This window comes from Eptesicus fuscus, chromosome 3, assembly GCF_027574615.1.
Source record: "Eptesicus fuscus isolate TK198812 chromosome 3, DD_ASM_mEF_20220401, whole genome shotgun sequence".
NCBI lineage: Eukaryota > Metazoa > Chordata > Mammalia > Chiroptera > Vespertilionidae > Eptesicus > Eptesicus fuscus.
In genome coordinates, this window is record NC_072475.1 from 57,990,949 (window position 1) to 58,009,057 (window position 18,109).

Sequence of the window (18,109 nt, forward strand, 5' to 3'; positions counted from 1 at the left end):
CTTTATAAAATCACCATTTCCACAGTCCTTTTCGACTCCCATGCCAAGCAAATAAAGCTGTAGAGTGACCTGCTGTGTCTTTTCGAAGCTCCGTGAGAAGCAGTGGTTGGAATGATAACCCATGGCATTGTACTGTATCACATCTTAGTTGGCCTCACTTCCCTTTTTGTTTGTCCTTCCTTCACTGATCTGGGTTGGCACCTCCCAAACAAGTTGCTAACATCTTGATTTTTGCCTAAGGCTCTGTTTTGGAGGACTCAGAACCCAACCAATAGAAAAGAAAATGGTACCCAACTCCCATTTGGCAATCAAAGCAAAACCAGTACTACACCCCAAGATAAATGTAAGTAGTAGCACAAAGCTTTGATTTTTCTGCTAATGATTGCTTTGATGACACCTGTGATGTTGTGATTTATAATAGGAAATATGTATTTGGTATCTGTCCCAGTTTGTGGCACAGACCTCCTAAGATCCTTGGAATTTCCCAAAAGCTGAAAGCCGATAAAAATGTATTTTATGTTAATGAAGTGACTTATAATTATAACGAGGTTGTTATAGAATTGGCGTGTAAGAAGACAGTTGGACACTCGGAGGTTCAGGAAAAGCCTTTATTCAAAGCAGTGCTGCTGGTTCAGGGGACTCAAAGATCCAGATCCTGAACAACTTAGACAATGAGATTTTCTCATTATATATTTCTGAGTTTCTTTGTTTCCTAACTACCAAGTTTCTGTAATGGACTCGCCCAGCCCCCCTCGAGTCAGTTAGAATGGTTAATTTAGATTATTTCTAATGCCCATCCTGGATGGTGCCAGTGACCTCCCTCTAGTTAAGCTGTTAATCTGGTTTATGGCCCCTTATAAATTGGAAGTATTTAGGTAAATAGGTCTTGCAATACCAGATAATTAAGGAAGGGGCAGTGACTTCAGGAATGTGCATTAGGGACACTGATTAACTAAGTACAGAGTCCGGCTACTAGTCTCCTACATTCTTTCACACATGGAGTTAACTATCGGCTAGAGAAAGTGTGCAGAAGGCAGGTTACTGGAACAAATTCAGATTGCTAGCCCACAAAAATGTCTTATGCTCCCCATCAAGGTGACTAAAAATAGGGTTTGGTTACCAGAGGAGCCAACCACATGATTAGAGGGTTGGAACTTTCAGTCCCACTCCTGACATCTGGGGAGGAGAGAGGAGCTGGAAATGAAGTTAAATCACCAATGGTTGATGATTTAATCAAATGTCTATGTAATAAAGCTTCCAAAAGGACAGGGTTCAGAGAGCTTCTCGGTTGGTGATCAAGTGAAGGTGCTGGTAGAATGGAATGTTCAGAGGGCATGGAAGTCCATGCTCTTTCCTACATAACTTGCCCTGTGCAACTCTTCCATCTGGTCGGTTGTTTCTGAGTTTTATCCTTTTGTAATACACAGATAATCTAGGGAGTCAATTGGTTTCCTGAATTCTGGGAGTCACTCTAGCAAATTAGTTGAATCCAAGGGGTAGTTGGTGTGGGAAGAAGGAGAAAAGAGATGAAACTGCAGCCTACTCTTACCTTTGTGTTAAGGAGGAAAAATATTAAGAAATGTGATTTTTCATAGCTGAAAATGACAGCAATGAAGTCAAAGTACTTTTGTTGTGCACTGTATGTGTTGTAGGAAACCACCAGAATCTCAACCTAAGGAAAAAGAAAAAAGGAGTAGGGAAAGAACACAGACCATCTGTTCCTAATATGTAACTTTATTTGAAGCAGATACAGCTGATAATACCTCACACAGAGCAAAAGCAACAATCTAAAGCTCACCAACCACTCACACCATTAAAATGCCAATGCACACACTACATTGTAATCAAGGATCTAGACCTAAGCAGGAACCAAACTTTTGGTTTTTTGAAGCAAATTTAGCTAAAAGTTTAATAGATACAAAATAACTACTCACAATGGTTAAGATTTTAATGAATAATCAAAAATTAAATGTATCATCTAATATTTTCAAAGGCCTATCATTTAGTTTAAGCTTCCTCAACTCTCTAGATAAAGGAAAAGATTCTGGGTTTTTAAGTTCTTCAAATAGGACTTCTTTGGAGGAAATGTGCTGTGAGCAATGTGTAGGAATGCATTTTTTGAGAGAAGACCAGAATAACAGGAACTCCTCAGTCACTCCATGGAGAAGTCCCCCTATGGGAGGCAGTATAGCTCTGGGGTGTAGAAGCCTTGCAGCCAAACTGTCTCCTTCAAATCCCAGCACTTCTACTTATTAACTATGTGACCTTTGTCAAGGTATCCTTTCTTTTAATTAGTTTTCTCAGTTATAAAATAGGGATGCTAATAGTATCAATCACACAGATATAAAGATCTTACAAAGGGGACAAAGTAAGTCCACAATAAATATTAACTATTACCCTCTAACCAAAAATGTGTGTGTGTGTGTGTGTGTGTGTGTGTGTGTGTGTGTGTGTGTCTTTAGGAAAAGAAAAAGACATCTTGTTCATCATTTTCAGAGAGAGGCTGGGATGTGATAACCAGATAAGAAATTCAGTTTTCCAAATCAGTGGTGAAGACTTCAGAAATGGCTTCTTACTCCTGACTCTGCTCAAGATTTAGGGAGTATATATATCCCTCTGCTGGGATATTAGCATCCTGAATCAGGCAGCAAAAATATATTATGCACCAACTGTATATACCAGGCTCTATGTCATGAAAAATAATAGCCTTATACTATTTATTAGCAAAGGTTGCCCAATTTTTGCCCCTGGCCATTTTTCTGGCCACCAGGGAGGGAAATGTGTCTTAATTTTCCTTAACCAAAGCCTCTCCCCTCACCCATTCACACTAGGATTTTACCTTTGCGGTACTTAAAGGGCTAGCCAACCAGCCAACCAACCAACCAACCAACAAAAACTAAAGGACCACCCAGAGATGGTAATTTAAAAAGGATCAATTGGCAGCCAATATTTCAACTGAAGAGCACAAAGATGATTTCAGACCCACAGTACTCCATTCCCCCCAACAATGACACAAGAATGAGGCACAAGACCTCTGCAGCAAAAATCACATACTGGTAGATCTTTGGGGCTTTTATCTTTCATAAAAAGTGACAATCCAGAAATGACAGACTACCAGATTCTTACTCTTACATGAATCTCCTTGAGATGAGTATTTTTAAAGGTTGTTTCTACATTAAGATTTACATTGGTATTTACTCTGCCTTTTCAACTGTGTCTTTGGAACGCTTGGCTCAAATATCCTTCCAGCAGTCTTCTTACTCAATTCCTTTATCTTTCAGCTCCTTCTTGACGCGTTTCAGATAATCAGGATCAGGATAGCCATAGCTGCAAAAGGAAAAGCCCCTTAGTTTCACACATGGTTTTAAAGATTCTGTACAGCAGGTCCCTGGCATTAACATTGTGTTGCAAACATTAACAAGCAATCCTGGAGGCGGATGAATTATAATCACTTGTAAGTGTGCAGATGTGAGTCATTCAGCTAGTGAGTGAGCCTAGCTGTCTGTCTAGGATCTGCCTGCCAGCAAGACTTTTCATTTTCAGTTTGTGGTAAGTAGTGACTCTAATAAAGTTATACTTACTCTACTATAAATATATAAAAAATAAATATATAAAATGTATTAAAAACATGTTACATATAAAAATATAGTATAGTATATATTTTTATTATATATATATATGTGGTATATGCTACAGGAGAATTTTCAAAAATCTCAGGACCCATCTGAATATTAAGGATCAGAGATATTCTATCTGAATTTTACTAAGAACAATTGGGTTGCCTACAATACAACTTTCACAACATTAAATAAGAGCTTTTCTAGAGTACTACTAGCCAAGTAAATTAAGGATCTCTATGGACTGATGGGAGGAGAGGGTAGAAGGATGATCTTAAAAGAAGGCAAAGTAAATAACATTCCTAGGATCTACCCTTCAGATAAACAGGAAACCACAAATCAAGTCATCTGAGATATTATTGATCTTGGATTCTGAAGACCCTTGCCTTTTTATGAAAAATTTAATAACTGTATAATAACTGTATCATACAGTTAGGAGGTTATGGGAACTGATCGTTCTGCCTTTAAGATTAACATCTCTCAAAAGACAGTATCCAGCCCTAACTGGTTTGGCTCAGTGGATAGAGCGTCAGCCTACGGACTGAAAGATTCCAGGTTCGATTCCAGTCCAAGGGCATGTACCTTGGTTGCGGGCACATCCCCAGTAGGAGGCGTGCAAGAGGCAACTGATTGATGTTTCTCTCTCATCTATGTTTCTAGCTCTCTATCCCTCTCCCTTCCTCTCAGTAAAATATCAATAAAATATATATTTTAAAAAAAGACTGTATCCAATCCCACTGCTATAAATAGTCCCTTACAGCCATATGCTCAAATTGCCATAGCTTACAACCTCTAAATTCTGTTTAGCAATCATTGTATTTCAGAACTTCTCACTTTGCTGGTCCCCCACTCCTGGAGGTTTTGTGGTGGATATCATTCCATGTAATGACGTCTGACGCTCCTGTAACTCGAGAATCCCCCACTGTGAAAATTAGCTTTTGGTCAAAGGCCTTTTGAAGCAGTGTCAAAACCTCCTTTCCTTCCTCATTAGCAGGCAAGAATGCAGTTCGGTGTGTTCGAGAATATGGCATTCCTGGGCGTGGATGCTCTTTCTGTGTGAAGACAAAACAATGTCACACTCACGAGTCTAAATTTTACTATAGAGGATAGATGTGTTCATTTGCAGATAGAGTAAGTAAAAACAAAAACAAAGAAAGTATAGAAATTTTGCTCATATTCCCAATAATTCATATTTCTCCCCTTTCCCTAAATTCATGCTGGGAATACCATCCACCCTAACACATAATCACCACCCACCCTTCCTCCCCCTTAACAGACACAAAAGGTAAGTTCTAAGCTAACACTTAACTTCATCACTACTTAAAGCTTTAGAAACATGACCATAGAAATAAGTCCCTGGGAAACCCAGTAACTGGCAACAGCAGTCTCTTTGGCCCTGGTAATCCTAGCACAGTGGAAAGAAACACAGGGATCTCAGAAACACTTACTGTTTGTATGCCTCCTCTCATATCGTAATTAATCACGATGGAGCCATAGGCTTCATAACCTGGAAGTGAATCTCTTACATAATTGACAGACATCGTTCCCTCTGGCTGATTCCCTTTTAGGACACCATAAACAGTCTGGCACACAGGACAGACTGGCTTATATGTCATGTATTTGTTGATACAAGGGGTGCAGAATTCGTGCTTGCACTTTGGTAGCACTAGCTTGTTAGCAATGGGCTCCAAACAGATGATACAGATATCCTCTTCCTTGTTCATTCCTGATGCCCCAGAACTGGCAGAGGGCTGGGATGTTGGTAAAACTGTTTCTGAATCATTACTATCTACGTCCATGGGTGTTTCACGATCCTCATTCGATTTCTCTCCAGCTAATGGGGACATGCCCCCTGTCTGTAAGACATATTGTTTTGCCTTTGCTACGTGATTTGGCAATCCTGATTCTTGATTTACCACAAAGTCTACACCTGGATGTCTTTTTGTAAGGTTATCAGCAAACTTGATCCCAGAGAAGTCCTTTCTCTCCTTACCCAAAGGTTTCAGTGAAACAACTTCTCTCATCAGCTGACAAGAAACATGCTGATAGGCATCAATGAAACTTGCATAAGCATGCACAGACAGATCTAACTCCTTGTCCTTAGGTTCAAATAGAATGCTGGTTTTATGACCTTTCCTCAAAATCTTACTTTGAGTGTTGTACTTTTTTTCTATCTCTGGTATCTCCTGGGATAATTCAGCTTCTAAAAACTTATAGTGAGCCGTGTCAACCTCAATCCCATTCACCATGCACGTCGGAGTCAATATTTTCACAGGTACCTTGACACGACTTTCAGAGATTTGAGGGGCAAGAAAATGTGATAGTCCCGGCTTGATTTTATTTGCCTGCTTCTTGTCTGCTAATGCAACATATTCCTGCTCCATATTTCCTATGCTTTTCTGAAATTCACTGGCAAAAGTCTCTTCGGCTGCTCTGAGGTCACCAGATTGACTTGAGGTGAAGTATAAAGAGACTACATTCGGAGAACTCTCCTGGCTTTCTATTTTTACACCAAATCTTCTCTCTATCGAGTTCATTTTTTCAGGGTAGGTATTTTTGAAGTATTCAAATAAAGGCAAGGGAATTTTGTAACAAGTGCTTTTTCCTTCTGACTTCGTTCTTGGTTCAGAGGGAGAAACACAGCTGTCCTGGTCCTGCTGATGGAGTGGCTCCCTCTCTGTTGTCAAAGGGGCCGATTCCTGTTTCTGCTCACTTTTTAGGAGTTGCTCACTCAAGAAGTCATGTATTTTTTCAATATCTCTGAAGTCACCACACACCTTCTCAATTCCATCGTAGCCCTCCATTTTTTTGACATTGGGGCAGAGAGTGGTTATGTGTTCCCTCTGCTCTTTAGAGAACAGGTGACAGTTCAGGTCGGCTGTGACAGTAAGGAAGATCTGAAAATTTAAAAGGAACAAATGAAATCTTTCAGACATCCAGGCCTACAGTCTCTTCTAAGGAGAATGTCTAAAGACTAGAGAAACAACTACTATGTCCTCCCTTAGAAGATTTGTTATTTCAAATCCTTTTCACAGAGGATGGAGCACACTATAGCCCAGAGAGAGGTTCAGCCCTGTCTGCACATTAGAACCACCTGGGAAGTTAAAAGAGAGGGAGTGGGAGGGGGGGGAGCCAAGGCCTATGCACATCTCCAGAGATTCTGATGTAAACGTAGAGCCTGGACATGAGCATATTTTAAAGGCTCTGTGGACAAGCAATCTGGATTTGCCACTATCTGTTTGATGGAGGGAAGGCACTTTGTCTTTTCAAGCAAGCTGCTGTGGTTCTCACAAAAGAGTCTGTAAGCCAGGAAGGGACCCATAAATCTGAGGAGGATGTTTTTTCCTCTGTGTTTCCTAGTCTTCAACCCCTCTCCTTTTTTTTTTTTTTTTTTTTAACAAAACACCTAAGTGCATGCAATGTTGCTGAGTCCTCTAAACCTGAGCCTTTAGTAGCTCAAGTATAAGGCAAGCACAACAAATTAGGCTAAAAAAAATATAGGCAAATTAAATGGAATAAAAAAAGATTTCTAATGTTTTTTCCCCCTCAAGGTCTTTTGCACATGTTATTTCCTCTGCATATAACATCCTCTTTTTGGATCTTCCTTCAAAATGTTTACTGAATCCAGACACTTCTTAAACCTTGATTAGAACCACCCGAAGTCCAAGCCATTCTCATCTTGCACTTGGCCTACAGCAACTCCTCCTAATTGGGCTCTGACCTTCCACTCTAGCCCCTTTCTAAAATCAGTTATCCATGCAGCAGCCAAAGTGATCCTTTAGAGACATAAATCAGATCACTCCACTCCCCTGGCTCAAAACCATCTGATGAATCCCCTAACATTTAAGTGAAAATCCAAAGTCCTTACTTTCATCCCCAAAAACCTGACTTCTGGTTATTTCTCCAAGTTCCTCTCATATCACTCTCTCCCTTGCTCACTGCCCTCTAGCCCACTGACCTCCTTTCTTGAAGCTTTGGGGCTCAGGATGTAAGCTCCCATCTTGCCTTTGCTCTTGTGCTCCCCTCTACTTAGAACATTCTTTCCCCCAATATCCACTGAGCTAGCTCCCTTACTTCATGCATGTCTCTACTCAGATGTTACCTCATTCAAGAGGTTTTTCCAGATAGCCCAAAGTAGTGGTCCTGTCACTGTCATTTACCCTGCTTTATTCTTCTTCCTAGCACTTATCACTGTCAGACATCTATAATAATAAAAGGGTAATATGCAAATCGACCAAACGACCAAACAGCAGACCACCTGTACGACCTTCTGGATGACCACACTATGACACGCACCAGTGCCAGGCCAGCCAAGGTGGGTGTGATGTGATTGGTCTGGGGGCCCCACCATCACCCCATGATCACCCCGCAGGGGGAGACCCAGGTGAGGCAATCAGTTTGGGAGGCAGAAGGGGCTCTGTGATTGCCCCAAAGAGGGAGGCCCAGGCTACCCGGCTGGCGGCACTGCGGTGGGTGGGCAGGGCCTCCCTCTGCAGGGCGATCCATCTGGGGGCCCTGCGATCTGGGGGCCCCACAGAGGGAGGCCCAGGCCACTAGCCAGCGACGCTGTGGCGGGTGTGCAGGGCCAGCAAGCAGTCTCCCCATAGAGGGAGGCCCAGGCCAGCCAAGCAATCGCATCCCACGCCTGTCGCCGCAGAGGGAGGCGACCGGTGGCAGGGGAGGGAGGAGGCAGCACCACACAGATGTCTAGCTGTGGCAGCAGCGGGGGCGGGGCCAGCTGCCAGCAGCCAAGGGAAGGAAAGCCCCGATAGGCCCTGATCACTGGCCAGGCCAAGGACACTACCCAAGGGGTCCCAGATTGCGAGAGGGCGCAGGCCGGGCTGAGGGACACCCTCCCCCCTACACGAATTTCATGCACCAGGCCTCTAGTTTTATTATAAATCTACCAGAGGCCTAGTTCATGAAATTTGAGCACAGGTAGGGTCCCCAGGCCTGGCTGGCAATCAGGGCTGATCCAGGCCTTCCGGATGCTTCCTGGGGCCTTTGTTTGTTCCACACTGCCCCCTGGTGGTCAGCGCACGTCATAGCAGGCAGTCGAACGCCCGAGGGGACAATTTGCATATTAGCCTTTTATTATATAGAAGGATTTGTTTACTATTAGGATCTGTATCCCTCACTAGAATTTGTGCACGGGTGGGGTCCCTATGCCTGGCCTGCAATCAGGGTCGATCTGCGGGGCAATTGGGAGTGGGGAGGGCCCTGTTGGCACCTGCCTTGGCTGGTCTGGGGCCTGTGGGCTGGGGGGCAGCTCCTGTGTTGAGCGTTAGCCCCCTGATGGTCAGTGCACATCATAGAGACTGTTCGTTCTACCGTTCAGTCAATTTGCATATTAGGCTTTTATTATATAGGAGGATTTGTTTACTATTAGGAACTGTATCCCTCACTAGAATGTAAGGTCCCTGAGGGCAGGATCTGCTATGTAGCTGGCTGTGTCCCCAGCTTTTGTGACAGTGCCTGGCACACAGTAGGCAGTTGCTATTGATTTGTCAAATGACTCTTGGCATGGCTAGCTCCTTCTCATTCAAGTCACAGGCCAAATGTCACCTTAGACTTTGTCTCTGACTCCTGGTCAGAAGTAGCAAGACCTCCTTCCCCTTCCTCACCCTGGCACATATTACTGTGTAAAATTGTCTTATTTGGTTTACTTGCTTATTGTCCTTTTACGTAGCGCCCCCCTCCCCCCCTGCAGGGACTTACTGTCCTCTGGGTCCCAGTACCTGAAACACTGCCTGGCTCATAGTAAGTCCTCAGCCAATGGTTGTGGGACAATAATGAAATACATGGTGACTGGAGAGGAAGTTGCAAATACACACCTACCTCCTTTCAATACTCACCTTTTGGACACAGGAATCCACAGAATTAGGAATATGTTCTTCATTTGGATGCTTCTCACCAGACCTTGCCCCTTCTTGTGAGTGTGTTTGCACTGGAGACATTCCATTCTTCTCTACTGAATTTGCAGTGGGTTCCAGGGAAATAGTCACAATTTTGTCATCAACCAGAATTTCATGCTTTTTTTCCAACACTCCCTTCTTAGCTTCAGTGGAAACATTAAACACACACATACACAAAAACAAGGGAGTGATTTCAAATAATCCTCTATTCAGGCATCTGTACCCTGCCCAAGCACCCTCCCAGTGAGGGCTGCTCCCCGCATGCTGGGAGGGTGTTTATGTTAGGGAATGTGAGGGAACTATTCAAAACTCTCACATCGGCAGCTTCCATTTTCTTGCACAAATGAAAGCTCAAGGATAATAAAACATCGACAACTCGTGACAAGTCATGTCTCTGAAACTGTCTCGGTTTCCTTTTTCAATCAGATGGGATAATACTCATGGAAAGATTGGAAAAACAGGGACTGAGATGGGAGTCCGCAGTGCAGACTCAGAATTTTGTAAATATACCTGTGCGTATTGACCTGTATAGAAAAAGGCTGGAAGAAATATACCAAAATGTTCACATTGCTTATCTCCAGGTGTTGTTCTTTATTCTTTTTTTCTCTCTCTTTTCCATGGCGGGCATCTATTATTTTTGTAATCCTCAAAAATAAACCAGTGGAATAATTATTTAAAACATACAAGTGGAATATCTAAAATAGCCGGGAGCGACAGGCCTCCGGGGGACGGGAAGGTGTTAGAGCTGAGAAAGAGGAGTCAGGGCCTGGATGCTGGAAGGTGCCCGCGGCAAGGTGCAGGCAGGCCAGACCAGCCCGGGCACCTCTGGGCTCTGTCCTCCCGTGGGGGCTGCGTCTCTTGGCGGGAAGAGACCCCAGGTCCTGTCCCCCCCGCCCCCCTCGGCCCCAGGCGGTGCCATGCTTTCTCCCGCCCTTTTCCCTAGTCGGCTGGCTCTGGGTCTGCCGGGAATCCCGTGAGGCTGGGCCCCAGGCTCGGCTTTTGCTCCCGCCCCCACCCCCACCCCCACCCCCACCCCGGCCCCAGGCCTGCCGCTCACCTGCCCTTTCCAAGAACTCCACCCGGTAGGCGCCGGAGCCCAGGCTGCGGACGCTGCACTCCCCGCCGCCCGACCGCCGGCTCTGGAAGTAGCTTTCCAGCTTCCGAGTTAAGTTCAGGCCGGGCTCGGACACCCGCACCAGCAGCGGGGAGGGCGGGCTGGGGTTCGAGGCCATGGCTGCGGACGGGCGTCGGGCTGCGCGGCGGCTCCGGACGGTGCTCGGCCTGGACTGAGGGGGGGGGGGGGGGGGAGCGTCCCGCCCCCGCGCCGCCCCGCCGCCGCCCGGCGGCAAAGTTTCAGTTTCGCTTTCCCCGAAGTCGCTCCCGGTTCCCCGCACGGCCGCTCCCCTCCTCACCCTGCAGCCTCCTCTCCCGCGGCCCTCCGGAGTGAGTAGGTTCCGTCCCGCGTCCCCCGGGGCGGTGGGCGACCGGGCGGTGGGCACCGACGGCCGGCGCCCCCTCCTGCGGGCTCGGGCTGGGGCTCGGGCTGGGGCTCGGCGGCGGCGAGCGGGCGGAGGGGGAGAGTGGGGGCGGGGGGGCCGCCCGTGGGAGCGGGAGGGGGAGACGGTCAGGTGCTCAAGTCAAAGGAAGTTTCCCCGGAGCTTGCGATGCCTCCCAACTCTTACTGTTGTTAGCATTACTGTTACGCGCAGCTCGCCTGTCATTCCCGTTCGGAACTCAGATTAATACCTGCATTTTTTAAAAAATTGGAAGTGGTTCGCTTGCGTTATGACGTAGCTCCAGGCACCTCCCTCCAACTTGGTCCTTTAGACGACTCTCCCGGTTTCCCGTCCTCCTTCCTGGACTTGACCGGCACTGTGAACCGGGGCAGCCCCGTGCCCTGGAGAATGAAGATGAGAATGCTCTCGGGCCAGTGACGGGAGGTGCACTTGTGAAGCAAATCTCTTGAAGGCCTCGAAGAGGACATCTGAGGCAAAATCTTAGAGAGAGAGGTGGGGGTGGGGGAATGGGGGGGTGCATCTGAGGCACAGAGAGCACTGGGGCCTTGGGGGAGAGGAGATGGGTGAGGGACATGATGGAGGAAGGGGCTAGATCAGTGCTGTCCGTACAAGTACAATGGAACCAAAGATCTAATTTTAGTTTTTAAAGTGTTATGAGCCATATTTTATAAACAAGTGAAATCAATTTTAATGATGTTGTTTAACTCAATAGATCCTAAATGTAATCATATCTATCCTAAATTAATCATTCAGCATGTGATCATTGTTAAAAACGTTTTTAAATTTTATCTTTAGTTGTTGAAAGTTATACAGATGTACCCATTTTTTTCCTCACCGAACCACTCTAGCCCGTCCCCCTCCTCCCCACCAGGCCTTCACCACACCATTGTCAGTTCCATGTCTCTATGTCTCTGGATCTGTTTTGTTCATGTTTACTTTGTCCTTTAGATTCTACATGTGAGTGAGGTGATGTGATACTTTTCTTTATCTGACTGGCTTATTGGATATTTTACGTTCTTTCTGTCATTCTGAGTCTTTGTGATTCAGTGTTTATCTCACACTTACGTCACATCTCAGGTGGGACTAGCCACACTTCAGGAGCTCAAGAGCGGCATGTGGCTAATGGTCCACACTGGACATACAACACGGGTCTGGACAGTGAAAGGCATGAATATCAGTGGGAAGAAGCGGAAGGGTTGTCAGATGTGCATTTTGGAAAGATGGTGTTGACAACCATGTGGAGGACCAAGCAGGGATGAATGAAGGCAGAGAAGCCAGAGAGAAAGTTTTTGCACATGGCTGGTAAGACTGGAAATGGGTCAGTCTTTATGGAAAGCAGTTTGGCAGTACTATCAGAATTACAACTGCATAGACTTTATGATTCTGCAGTTCGGGGTAGGAGGGAGCCTTTCACACTTCTAAATTTGAACCAGGAAACATAACACCTATTCAAACAATAAAATGTAAAATTAAGTACATTTAAATTTTTAAAGAGAATGTGTTGACCTAGCTCAGGCAAGAGGCCCTGAGGCCCTGAAGTGAAGTGGTCAATGGGTAAGAAGGATAGGAGCGTAAGTGACTTAGGTGTTTAGGCCTAATTGATAGGTTGTTTAAGGGCCTCTGTGTGACCCTTGGACAATGTGTGACCCTGGGCCTCTGTGCTCAGCGCTTGATGTTCATTGGGAATACACCCTGGGCCAGCCGGCAGCCTCCGCCCTTCTTCAAGCACAGGGAAGATTCTAGATTTCTGACTTGAGTAGATAAATGGTATTATCATCGAACTGTGGAGTCTAGGAGAGAAACCATGGACTTTGGAGGGAGTCGGGTGAGGATAGGAAGGTGAATCCAGGCCAAAGGCCTGTAAAGGTAAAGTGAAAGGTAACAAAAGAACCAAGTGAAGATGGTTCACTTCTGCTAAGAAAGCAGAGTTTTGGGACACAATGAAATATAGAAGAGAGTCTGTTGAGGTTAACCTCATGGAGGACACTGATGAGCGGAGTACTGGGGGTGAGGCAGGAACCCACTACAGTGGGCTGAGCAGGCGATTGGCTAGAGGAGAGTCCGTTTCTTCATGTTCCCATGCAGAGAAAAGAACTCCGTAGGAACCAGTGATGGAAAGTTGGGAAGGCTTTTTTGTTGCTATTGGTGTTATTATTAAAATTGAAGAGACTGTATTATGGGCAGTATGCTCCTTGTTCCTGATTTCTTTGGAGATATATACGCACACACACACATCCCTACGCCTTTAAAGCCTGACCTAAAAGGAAAAAAAAAACAAACAAGAGTAACACCATAGAAAGCAAAAGCCCCAGCCAGACTTCCTTCTTTTCTGAAAACAGCAGTGCCCTCTGGAGGCAAAAATGCATCTTGTCCTGGGACTTGAGGATTGGACTGAACTTGCTGTTTGTTCCTGACATGGAAGAAGAATAGTGCACTGATGCTGCAGATAGCTACACAAAATTTTTTCTATTGCAAAGGCATTACAGATCATTTCAGAGGCCTGTTGCCAGCGCTGGACAACAAGTGTAGGCGACTGTGTCATTAAGCATTGTCATTTCCACCTATTAGATAGAAAATCATTAACATAGTTTTTTCAGAGTTTCTGATTTTTATCCAGATATTCCCCTTATTTGATCAAGAATTTATCACAAATTCAGTACACATACCCATGACAGCAAAACTACAACCCTTTCTTCAAACACTCTCCAGGGCTCTTGACATGTTCACGCAGAAGGCTGGTTTTTCCTCATTGTTTTTTTTTTTTTTTTTTTGAAAGCTGTGCTCAGTCTTACCACTTGGTATCATTCTCCTCTTCTAATTGTAAAAACCTGTTCCACCCTTCAGGGTCTTGTTCTAGTCTCACCTTCTCCATGAAGCTCTCCCTGCTGTAGCCCGTATGTCTCTTTCCCCTTTCTGAACTGCCTTTACGGTTTCACTTGGAACCTCATGGCAAAGGATAGAAGGTAAACAGTAACTCTGGCAGCAAAACAATAGTGCTTTTTCACTGGTAAAACTATAACCTACTAATGACCAGAAGTCATCCTGTTTATAGTTTTCCTATGGTGCGTTCTTACCAAATTCCCTAAGACTCTGGTCAGTGCTTATGGCATCCTTTGTATTCATTCCTAGAAGTGGACCATCGTATTTGGGAACAGCAGTCTATGCTTGGAGAAGCAAAACAGGGTACAAACATTTGAAGACCCCCAAGGTCCTAGAGGATGGAGTTTTCTAAGGTAAAAGTACTTATATATAAACATATATAAATCATGAACTCTGATCAGCACATGAATAGTTCCTCCCATAATAGCAAGAAATCTGGGTCTTCGTTTTGGTATTAATAGCCCAATTAAAGTTTCTCCTTGTACCATGTGAGACAAAGGGAATCTAGAATATGCTAATCGAATCAACAGAGGCAGCCTGAGGATGGATGATTTGTAAAAGTGGGACCTCAATGTCATTTTGATTCTGTATACTCATTCAGCAATTCTGCCTTTGCTGGATGGGGCGAAGGGGGAGGAGGATTATGGAGGAAGAATAAAAACAAAGAAATTGAGAAAAGACACCTTATTTTTTCCAACCGTAAAATTCTGCATTCAGGCTTGTGTCATGAAATAAGCAATTGAAAGTGGGCCCTTACTGGTAGATGGGAAGGTGTAGCTGATGAGGCTCGGGTCCCCATGTCTTCTGTTCTGTCTGGAAAAACCCACAAGCCTTTGGAAATTGGAGGCCTATCTGAAAGTTTGGGTAATTTGGGCTGTGACCTTCGGACCTTTTTATGTGTTAATCTCTAACCCTTCATCTTATCCTGAATTAGAAGTGCATTGATTGGCCTCTAGGAAGTGGGGTAGGATCAGTGTTTGCTAGAATATTTAGTATTTCAGGCACACAGATTAAACAAATTAACAAACCTGTAGGTGTTCCCCTTCCCCTCAAACCCAGGGCTTTTAGCAGAGTATCGGTTGCTTTGTGATTTTTAGGCTGCATCTGTTACAGTAATCTGTAGTCATTCGGCTTCAATTTTTTTAAAACCACTCTCATTTTTTCACAGGATGCTGGAGCAGCAGCTTACAATGAGAAATCAGGTACGATCGCCTCATTCTCAGACTTCTTTCAGAAAATCTTTACTCATATCTATCCTCAGTGGAAAAAGGGGAATGCGGAAGGAGACTTTCTTCCCTGCAAGTGTTCAGGTGTGTAATTACAGGACCTGTGGCAACCCGGACCGTGCCTCAGATGGGGGACTGCTTCAGGGGCAGTGTGCATCAGCAGACACCTTCTCTTAGGGCTCCCATTGATCCCTTTCTTTGCCACATACAGTAATGTAAGACTCTTCTGACCACAGCCCTAGAAATGGATCAGAAGAGGTGACCAACTGATCGTCCCGTGCTCAATAAGGGCTGTAAGAGCCAAATGGAACCTGCCTAGTCCTAAGGGTGGCCCACTTGAGATTTTCTACCAAAGTGCAGGCCAATTGAATCTGGCTACTGCATGCTACTTCTATTTATTTATTTATCTTTTTATTTTTTTAAATTGTTGACAGTAATGCAGGTGTCCTCTTTTTGCCCCCCTCCACCACCCAGCCCCCGCCCCACCTCACACTGTTGTCTGTGTCCATGGGTTATGCATATATGCATGCTGCTGCTTTTAGATAATTGAAGCCGTCAGAGGTCTTTCTAGGTAGCTGAGATGAGAAATATAGTTGAAGTAAAATATAATTAATTACCACATTTTACCTATTTTAGGACACACAGTTTTTCACATCTGTTAAATGAAACTACTCTATCAACCAGTAATGTGCCATGTTTTAATTGGCATTGTTTTTCCTTAGTGGCATTTAATAATGACGTCTTAGATTCCATGAAATGCCGTCACAGGTTAGGTTCTCAAAGAAGCAGAAACTGAGATGGAGTTAGGAATGCAAAAGGTTCAGAGAAAGGAAAAGAGATGAAACCGGATTGGGCAGGTGGAGCCATCAGACTGCAGCCTGAGATCTCCCTTTAGGGGAGTCCCACATTGGACATAAGTGGCCTTGATCAGCCACTGATGGGGGGCCATCCTAAGAATAGTGTGACCCTGGATGGAAAGCTAAGATGGACCCTGAGGGGCTAACAACTGGAGGCTGTCAGCTAACCGTATTCCCTCCTTCATAACCACATTGAATGGGGATCTGAACAGCACATCCTATCTGCCACATACAGTAAGTAATTTTTAGTTAGTCAGTTTCAATTCCACCAAAATGGTTCCATGAAACTAGAGTATGATGTTCCACCCATTTGCTGGACCACGCCCCCCACAGAGCATCCTTGACCAATGACTGATACGAGGTTGGATGAATATCCCAGCTCCTTTCCCTTCTGGTGGTATTACTCTGAGGCACACTGTCCCCCAGTGGAATTATGCTTAATTTGCTTCATAACACATCCTTCGCTCATTTCCTTCCCTGTTCTGTCTTTCCCACTCTGCCCTCCCATCTCACGCCCCTGGTATTTTCTAGGATCAGCTCCCAAATAAACTTACGTTCAAATCCTTATCTCAGAGTCTGCTTCTACTAGTAAGAGAGCCCAGACTAAGGCACTAAGACTAAGCAAACAAGTTACCAATAAAGCCTCCACTTATTTTTGACTCATAATTAAATCCTTTCCAATATTTGTGCCTTAAGTGTGGTTCTTCCCAAACTCACCATTTTAATGCAGACTTAAAAATTCATGAGCTCACATACACATAGTTTTCTCACCATCATCATTGTATCATGGTAGTGTAACTACCACTTATGGAGTATTTACTGTATGCCAGACACACAAGACTAAGTACTTTATGGATGATTTACCATTGAAAACTCTTGGACATTCTTGGTCTAATTACATATCTAGGTGAGAAAGAGAATCAGGAAGAGGGGTAGCGGAAGTTCATCTCTCTTTTGTATATGGGACACTTAGTTTTCTGATGTGAAGTGGAATTACATTATTTTCAAAGGAACTCCTACCCGTTTCTTGATTTTTATTTTTTTTTTTAATCTCTTCTTTTCCAGAGACTGACATTCTTGGAGAAAACTATAGTTGGCAAATACCCATTAATCACAATGACTTCAAAATTTTGAAAAATAATGAGAGTCTGCTGTGTGAAGTCCTCCGGAATAAATTTGGCTGTGTCTCTACCCTGGTCTCTCCAGCCCAGGAAAGTAACAGTGAGTCTCAGCAAGTCTTCAGAAAAAGGCTGACTCCGAGACTAGAGCTATCTGTCTGGAAGGATGATCTCACCAGACATGCTGTTGATGTTGTGGTGAATGCAGCCAATGAAGAACTTCAACATGGAGGAGGCCTGGCGCAGGCCCTGGTGAAAGCTGGCGGCCAGCAAATCCAAGAGGAGAGTAATATGTATATTTTCGAACATGGTAAAATACCAACTGGTGAGATAGCTGTCACAGGAGCAGGGAAACTTCCCTGCAAATTCGTTATCCATGCCGTTGGGCCTCGGTGGGCGGAGAGGGATGCAGAGAGATGTAAAGCTGATCTGCAAAAAGCCATAATAAGTATTCTGAATTGTGTCATCTTTAACTATCCATCCACTGAGACAGTAGCAATTCCAGCCCTGAGCTCTGGGATTTTCCAGTTCCCTCTGGGTTTGTGTACACGGATCATTGTGAAAACTATCGAGCTTTATTTCCAAGGGAAGCAACTGGCCAGTAATTTAAAAGAAATTCATCTGGTAAGCAATGAGGATCCCACTGTTGCTGCCTTTAAAACTGCTTCAGAAGTCATTCTAGGGAGTAACGAGCTGGGGTCCTCAGTGAGTCCAGGAGCCATCCTTCCTTTCAATACGATGGTTGTGAACAACGTGACTCTCCAGATTGTCCAAGACTGCATTGAACTGCAGCAGGTAAGTCTTTGTTCCTGTATTCTTGCACTGCCAAAGGGGATCCCGGAACTGTTTATTACCTATCAAGTATGTTTTGAGTATAAACTATTTCAAACACTGTTTAATCTTGTTAAGGTTAAGAGTATGGACTTTAGGGACAGACCATCTGGATTTGAATACTAGCTGTGCCATTTACTAGCAGGGT

At 44.5% G+C, this 18,109-nt stretch overlaps 2 protein-coding genes across 3 annotated transcripts in view; one reads left to right on the forward strand and one right to left on the reverse strand.

Annotated features, from left to right (window-relative positions):
• Nucleotides 1-1,718: 1,718 nt before the first annotated feature.
• On the reverse strand, nt 1,719-10,804 carry DTX3L (deltex E3 ubiquitin ligase 3L). 2 transcript variants are annotated; one of them, XM_054713921.1, is made up of 5 exons: nt 10,590-10,804; nt 9,473-9,675; nt 6,395-6,514; nt 4,452-4,669; nt 1,719-3,327 (listed from the first exon to the last, which is right to left on the reverse strand). In XM_054713921.1, the coding sequence occupies exons 1-5, from the start codon at nt 10,762-10,764 to the stop codon at nt 3,258-3,260; spliced, it is 786 nt and encodes a 261-aa protein (XP_054569896.1). In that variant the 5' UTR covers nt 10,765-10,804; the 3' UTR covers nt 1,719-3,257. The 2 variants fall into 2 exon arrangements, with proteins under 2 accessions (XP_054569896.1, XP_008144893.2); XM_008146671.3 differs by having other exon boundaries at nt 5,066-6,514.
• Nucleotides 10,805-10,905: 101 nt separating this feature from the next.
• PARP9 (poly(ADP-ribose) polymerase family member 9) overlaps nt 10,906-18,109 on the forward strand; it is a 31,069-nt gene continuing 23,865 nt past the window's right edge. Inside the window, exons 1-4 of the mRNA XM_054713920.1 lie at nt 10,906-10,975; nt 14,179-14,282; nt 15,098-15,131; nt 17,078-17,925. Coding sequence (XP_054569895.1) covers nt 14,268-14,282; nt 15,098-15,131; nt 17,078-17,925 — 897 coding nt within the window. The 5' untranslated portion in view covers nt 10,906-10,975; nt 14,179-14,267. The remainder of the gene's footprint in view (nt 10,976-14,178; nt 14,283-15,097; nt 15,132-17,077; nt 17,926-18,109) is intronic.